The sequence below is a fragment of the Heptranchias perlo genome, chromosome X (genome assembly GCF_035084215.1).
Source record: "Heptranchias perlo isolate sHepPer1 chromosome X, sHepPer1.hap1, whole genome shotgun sequence".
NCBI classification, from domain to species: domain Eukaryota; kingdom Metazoa; phylum Chordata; class Chondrichthyes; order Hexanchiformes; family Hexanchidae; genus Heptranchias; species Heptranchias perlo.
In genome coordinates this window covers 1,234,712-1,242,211 of record NC_090370.1, presented here as the reverse complement: position 1 = coordinate 1,242,211, position 7,500 = coordinate 1,234,712, and the positions used below count along the sequence as shown (strand labels likewise).

Here is a 7,500-nt window from a genome sequence, read left to right as displayed (position 1 = left end):
ATTCTACTCCACCTCTCCTCATAGGACAACCCTCTCATCCCAGGAATCAATCTAGTGAACCTTCGTTGCACCGCCTCTAAGGCGAGTCTATCCTTCCTTAGATAAGGAGACCAAAACTGTACACAGTACTCCAGGTGAGGTCTCACCAAAGCCCTGTACAATTGTAGTAAGACTTCCTTACTCTTATACTCCAACCCCCATGAAATAAGGCCAACATGCCATTTGCTTTCCTAATTGCAGTCGGAGTTCCCCAGCACTGGGGTGCGCGAGCTTTCCATGCCCGTGACGACCTTCCCGCCCCCCCCCCCCCCCAATCCCCCCTTTAAAGCCCTCGATGCGGATGGTTAATGAATGCCTCATCTCCCCCCACCCCCATGCCCATGTTTCCAGTGCAGGTGCCGGCCCGGATTCAGACTGAAGGACGACGGGAAAACGTGCGTCGACTTGGACGAGTGCACCACCACCCACCCCTGCAGCCAGTACTGCTTCAACACCTTCGGGAGCTACAGGTGCACCTGCTCCGAGGGCTACGTCTTGAGAACAGGCGACCCAACCAGCTGCAAGACCACCTCAGGTACCGGCCGGGGAGACTCGCCCGCGGAGCAGTCGAGCCTTGCGTTAATCTTGGTTTCCGCCCCCCCCCCCCCCCCCCACCATTGAAACCTGCAGCGCCAGAGGAGTATTCTCCCCAAAACAAGGGTCGCTGTCGTCTCCCCAACTCGCGTGGGGTGTGAGTTTGAGTCCATCGGAACAGGAGGAGGCCATTCAGCCCCCTCGAGCCTGTTACACAGGAACAGGAGGAGGCCATTCAGCCCCTCGAGCCCGTTACGTAGGAAGTGGCCAGCACTGTGGGAGGGTCAGCGCTGAGGGAGCGCCGCGCTGTCGGAGGGGCGGCACTGAGGGAGCGCCGCACTGTCGGAGGGGCGGTACTGAGGGAGCGCCGCACTGTCGGAGAGGCGGTACTGAGGGAGCGCCGCACTGTCGGAGGGGCGGTACTGAGGGAGCGCCGCACTGTCGGAGGGGCGGTACTGAGGGAGCGCCGCACTGTCGGAGGGGCGGTACTGAGGGAGCGCCGCACTGTCGGAGGGTCAGCACTGAGGGAGCGCCGCACTGTCGGAGGGGCGGTACTGAGGGAGCGCCGCACTGTCGGAGGGGCGGTACTGAGGGAGCGCCGCACTGTCGGAGGGGCGGTACTGAGGGAGCGCCGCACTGTCGGAGGGGCGGTACTGAGGGGGCGCAGCACTGTCGGAGGGGCGGTACTGAGGGGGCGCCGCACTGTCGGAGGGGTGGCTCTGAGGGAGCGCTGCACAGTCGGAGGGGCGGCACTGAGGGAGCGCTGCACAGTCGGAGGGGCGGCACTGAGGGAGCGCTGCACAGTCGGAGGGGCGGCACTGAGGGAGCGCTGCACAGTCGGAGGGGCGGCACTGAGGGAGCGCCGCACTGTCGGAGGGGCGGTACTGAGGGAGCGCTGCACAGTCGGAGGGGCGGTACTGAGGGAGCGCCGCACTGTCAGGAGGGGCGGCACTGAGGGCACGCCGCACTGTCAGGAGGGTCAGTGCTGCACTGTCGGAGCCGTCTTTCGGATGAGACGTTAAACCGAGGTTTCTGGTCGCTGAGATCCTGCACTCTGCCTCATCGAGGCTGTTCATTTCATCTGCTGGGATTAGAGGGCATGCTGGGGGCGGTGGACATCGAGCAACCCATTGACTCCGAAAAGATTGTTTAAATTCAGAGCGCCATCTACGCAGAGTTTTGATCTGCAAGAACAAAACAGCAGCCAGCAGACAATGCACATCAAAAGCAAACTTCCCTTGGCCTTGCAAGCGGAGTGGCCAGAAGGAATCTTTTTAAAATGGAAATGCATTTTGCTGTTGCTTTTTTTTTGCAGACAGACGAGAGAGAACAAAGACAAGATTGCTACCGTTGTTATTTATAGAATCCTTTCTCCCTGCCCCCTGTGCCTTTTAATTTTTGGAAGTGCATCAGTCAGTCCCTGACTGAGCATTGTTGCAGTTGTTATGCGGTTGTCTCGATGTGGTCGCAGAAACCGAGCATGTAATTAGCCGCCTCCTAATCACAGTGCCCCCAGAAAGGCTTGTGGTTTTCCAGCCCAAAAAACCTTTCAACAGTGGTTCCTTTGTGCTGCAAGGCTGGATTGAAGGAACTGCAGATTACCGAAGTGGCTCAAATGTTTTTTAAGTAATGGACCCGTGAGTTTGTCCAGCGACTGGCAACGCCGTACAAGCCCTCTCTCCTTCCCCCCCCGTTCCCCCCACCAAAACCCGGAAGTGTCCCACAGTCTGCCAACTTTTGTTTATAATAGCGCCTTTAACATAGTAAAAACATCCTCAAGGCGCTTCACAGGAGCGTAAACCAGACAAGAACTGACACCGAGCCACATAAGGAGATATTAGGGACAGGTGACCAAAAGCTCGGTCAAAGAGGTAGGTTTTAAGGAGCGTCTTAAAGGAGGAGAGAGAGAGAGGTGGAGAGGTGCTCGCTGACCTACATTGGCTCCCGATCCAGCGAAGAACTCTCTTTTTAAAATTATCTTCCTTGTTTTCGGATCCCCTGCGTGGCCTCCTCGCTCCCCATCTCTGTAACCTCCTACACCCCTCCGAAATCTCTGCGCTCCTCCAATTCTGGCCTCTTGCTTATCCTCCGATTTCCATCGCTCCCACCATTGGCGGCCTGGACCCTAAGCTCTGGAATTCCCTCCCTTAACCTCTCCGCCACACTCTCCTCCTTTTAAGACGCTCCTTAAAACCTACCTCTTTGACAAAGCTTTTGGTCACCCGTCCCAAATATCCCCTTACATGGCTCGGTGTCAGATTTTGTCTGATTTACGCTCCTGTGAAGCGTGTCAGGGACATTTTATTAAAGGCGCTGTATAAATGCACATTGTTGATGTGTCCGGCCAGTAGTGAGTGTTTAAGTTAACAAGTGTCATTGTGTACAGGTTTCTTATTGCACATCCATCATGGTGAAATGTGTTGGCTCCAGTACATTAATTAGGGTCACCACGACAGAATGCCATCTTCTCTTTTCTGTTGTTAGATGATGAAGCCTTCCTTATATTCGCTAATCGCTACTACCTACGGAAACTGAATCTGGATGGTACCAACTACACGTTGCTGAAACAGGTGAGCACTGGTTTAAAAAGTACTCTATATTTTACAAGTGAAACAAAGAAAGAGCTTGCATTTATATAAGCACCTTTTTCAACCTCAGGACGTCCCAAAGTGCTTCTCGGCCAAAGAAGTAGTTTTTGAAGTGTAGTCAGTGTTGTATTGTAGGGCTAGGGGGATAGAATATAAAAACAGGGAGGTATTGCTGCAGTTATATAAGGTATTGGTGAGACCGCACCTGGAATACTGCATACAGTTTTGGTCTCCATACTTAAGAAAAGACATACTTGCTCTCGAGGCAGTATAAAGAAGGTTCACTCGGTTAATCCCGGGGATGAGGGGGTGGACATATGAGGAGAGGTTGAGTAGATTGGGACTCTACTCATTGGAGTTCAGAAGAATGAGAGGCGATCTTATTGAAACATATAAGATTGTGAAGGGGCTTGATCGGGTGGATGCGGTAAGGATGTTCCCAAGGATGGGTGAAACTAGAACGAGGGGGCATAATCTTAGAATAAGGGGCTGCTCCTTCAAAACTGAGATGCGAAACTTCTTCACTCAGAGGGTAGTAGGTCTGTGGAATTTGCTGCCCCAGGAAGCTGTGGAAGCTACATCATTAGATAAATTTAAAACAGAAAGAGACAGTTTCCGAGAAGTAAAGGGAATTAGGGGTTACGGGGAGCGGGCAGGAAATTGGACATGAATTTAGATTTGAGGTTAGGATCAGATCAGCCATGATCTTATTGAATGGCGGAGCAGGCTCGAGGGGCCGATTGGCCTACTCCTGCTCCTATTTCTTATGTTCTTTCTTATGAAACACGGCAGCCAATTTGCCAATGTTGGCCAGATAACCTGTTTTTAGTGATGGGTGAGGGATAAATATTGGCCAGGACAACGGGGAGAAAAAAAAACTCGACTGCCCATTACCGTGTCAGAAGGTTGTGGGTTCGAGCCCCGTAATCCAGGCCGACGCTCCCAATGCCACTACCGCGGGAGCGCCGCGCTGTCTGGAGGGGCGGTGCCGCGGGAGCGCCGCGCTGTCGGAGGGGCGGTGCCGCGGCAGCGCCGCGCTGTCGGAGGGGCTATCTTTTGGATGAGACGTGCCTGCCCCCTCAGGTGGATGTAGAAGATCCCAAGGCCACTATTGGTGGAAGAGCAGGGGGGGAATTCACCCCGGTGTCCTGGGGCCAATATTTATCCCTCGACCAACATCACTTTTTTTTTAAAAATTGCTGTTTGTGGGATCTTGCTGTGCACATATCAGCTGCAGTTGTAATTGTCCTTACATCACAGCAGCGACTACACTTCAAAAGAAAAAGTACTTCAGTGGCTGTAAAGGGCTTTGGGACGTCCTGAGGTCTTGAAAGGCGCCCTATAAATGCCAAGTTCTTTCCATTACAATATATGTCAAATAATTCTCTCTTGGACAGATTGGCCTGTAACGCCTGTGGTGGGTTTTTTTTTGTTACAGGGCTTGAATAATGCAGTGGCATTGGATTTCCACTACAAGGAGCAGCACATTTACTGGACGGACGTGACGACTCAGGGTAGCATGATACGGAGAATGCACCTCAATGGAAGTAACGTTGAAGTAAGTATTAATGACCTCTGGGTTTCAGGTGATGCTGTGACTTGTATATTCATCGCTGTTATCCCTGGTACCTGGGAACACGTCATTAAAGTAGCGACGCAGGTTAATAAGGCCAATTTTTTAAAAAAAAACAAACCAAACACGGGTTCATTTCTAGAGGAAACGAATTGAAACGCTAAGAAGTTATGTTATAGAACCTTGGTTAGACCACACTTGGAGTACTGTGCATAGTTCTGGTCTCCATATACCTTGGTTAGACCCCACTTGGAGTACTGTGCGCAGTTCTGATCTCCATATACCTTGGTTAGACCACACTTGGAGTACTGTGCGCAGTTCTGATCTCCATATACCTTGGTTAGACCCCACTTGGAGTACTGTGCGCAGTTCTGGTCTCCATATACCTTGGTTAGACCCCACTTGGAGCACTGTGCACAGTTCTGATCTCCATATCCCTTGGTTAGACCCCACTTGGAGCACAGTGCACAGTTCTGATCTCCATATCCCTTGGTTAGACCCCACTTGGAGCACTGTGCACAGTTCTGGTCTCCATATCCCTTGGTTAGACCCCACTTGGAGCACTGTGCACAGTTCTGGTCTCCATATACCTTGGTTAGACCCCACTTGGAGCACTGTGCACAGTTCTGGTCTCCATATCCCTTGGTTAGACCCCACTTGGAGCACTGTGCACAGTTCTGGTCTCCATATCCCTTGGTTAGACCCCACTTGGAGCACTGTGCACAGTTCTGGTCTCCATATCCCTTGGTTAGACCCCACTTGGAGCACTGTGCACAGTTCTGGTCTCCATATACCTTGGTTAGACCCCACTTGGAGCACTGTGCACAGTTCTGGTCTCCATATACCTTGGTTAGACCCCACTTGGAGCACTGTGCACAGTTCTGGTCTCCATATCCCTTGGTTAGACCCCACTTGGAGCACTGTGCACAGTTCTGGTCTCCATATCCCTTGGTTAGACCCCACTTGGAGCACTGTGCACAGTTCTGGTCTCCATATACCTTGGTTAGACCACACTTGGAGCACTGTGCACAGTTCTGGTCTCCATATACCTTGGTTAGACCACACTTGGAGCACTGTGCACAGTTCTGGTCTCCATATACCTTGGTTAGACCACACTTGGAGCACTGTGCACAGTTGTGGTCTCCATATTACAAGAAGGATGTATTGGAGAAGGTACAAAAAAGATTCACAAGAATCATACCGGAACTGAGAGGTTATACTGATCAGGAAAGGCTGAACAGGCTGGGGGCTCTTTTCTCTGGAAAAGAGAAGGCTGAGGGGTGACCCTGATAGAGGTCTTTAAAATTATGAAAGGGTTTGATAGGGTAGACGTAGAGAAGATATTTCCACTTGGGTGGGGAGACCAAAACTAGGGGGCCATAAATATAAGATAATCACAAATAAATCCAGTAGGGAATTCAGGAGAAACCTCTTTACCCAGAGAGCAGTGAGAATGTGGAACTTGCTCCCACATGGAGTGGTTGAGGGGAATAGTGTAGATGGATTTAAGGGGAAGCTGGATGAACACATGAGGGAGAAAGGAATAGAAGGATATGGTGATAGGGTGAGATGAAGTAGGGAGGGAGGAGGCTCGTGTGGAGCATAAACACCAGCACGGACCAGACGGGCCGAATGGCCTGTTTTTGTGATGTGGACGCGATGTGATTCTGTGGGATCGAATCCAGCCAGAGTGATGGCGTGGAGCTCTCTTCTGCCAAAGCCTGCCAATGTGAAATGAGTATAGAAGATTGAGGGGTGATCTGATTGAGGTGTTTAAAATGTTAAAAAGATTCGATTCGGGTTGACATGGGGAAGCTATTTCCTCTGGTGGGGGGAATCTTGAGAACGCTGAAGAAGTATTCTTAATGAATACTTTACGTCTGTCCTCACATAGGTGGGGGACGATGCGGAGATTGTAGTTGAGGAGGAGGAGTGTGAAATATTGGATGTGATGAGCATGGTGAGAGAGGAAGTATTAAGGGGATTAGCACCTTCGAAAGTTGATAAATCGCCAGGCCCGGATGAAATGTACCCCAGGGAGGAAATTGCGGAGGCTCTGACCAACATTTTCCCATCCTCCCTGGCTACAGGCGTGGTGCCGGAGGATTTGGAGGACTGCTAACGTCGTACCGTTGTTTAAAAAGGGAGAAAAAGATAGACCTAGTAATTACAGGCCAGTCAGTCTAACCTCGGTGGTGGGCAGATTATTGGAATCAATTCTGAGGGACAGTATAAACCGTCATTTAGAAAGGCACGGATTAATCAAGGACAGTCAGCATGGATTTGTTAAGGGAAGGTCGTGTCTGATGAACTTGATTGAATTTTTTGAGGTGGTAACAAGGTGGGGGTCGATGAGGGTAGTGCATTTGATGTCGCCTACATGGATTTTAGCAAGGCTTTTGACAAGATCCCGCATGGCAGACTGGTCAAAAAAGTACAAGCCCATGGGATCCAAGGGAAAGTGGCAAATTGGATCCAAAATTGGCTCAGCGGCAGGAAGCAAAGTGTAATGGTCAATGGGTGTTTTTGTAACTGGAAGGCTGTTTCACAGAGGGTAGTAGGTCTGTGGAATTTGCTGCCCCGGGAAGCTGTGGAAGCTACATCATTAAATAAATTTAAAACAGAAATAGACAGTTTCCTAGAAGTAAAAGGAATTAGGGGTTACGGGGAGCGGGCAGGAAATTGGACATGAATTTAGATTTGAGGTTAGGATCAGATCAGCCATGATCTTATTGAATGGCGGAGCAGGCTCGAGGGGCCGATTGA

General features: G+C 50.9%; 1 protein-coding gene across 1 annotated transcript in view; it reads left to right on the top strand.

The window, feature by feature from the left end:
- The window catches only part of LOC137306880 (low-density lipoprotein receptor-related protein 1-like), a 252,054-nt gene that overhangs the window by 179,299 nt on the left and 65,255 nt on the right, over positions 1-7,500 (top strand). The window contains 4 exon segments of the mRNA XM_067976269.1: positions 391-574; positions 3,058-3,143; positions 4,600-4,719; positions 6,629-6,694. Of these exon segments, the coding sequence (XP_067832370.1) occupies positions 391-574; positions 3,058-3,143; positions 4,600-4,719; positions 6,629-6,694 (456 nt within the window).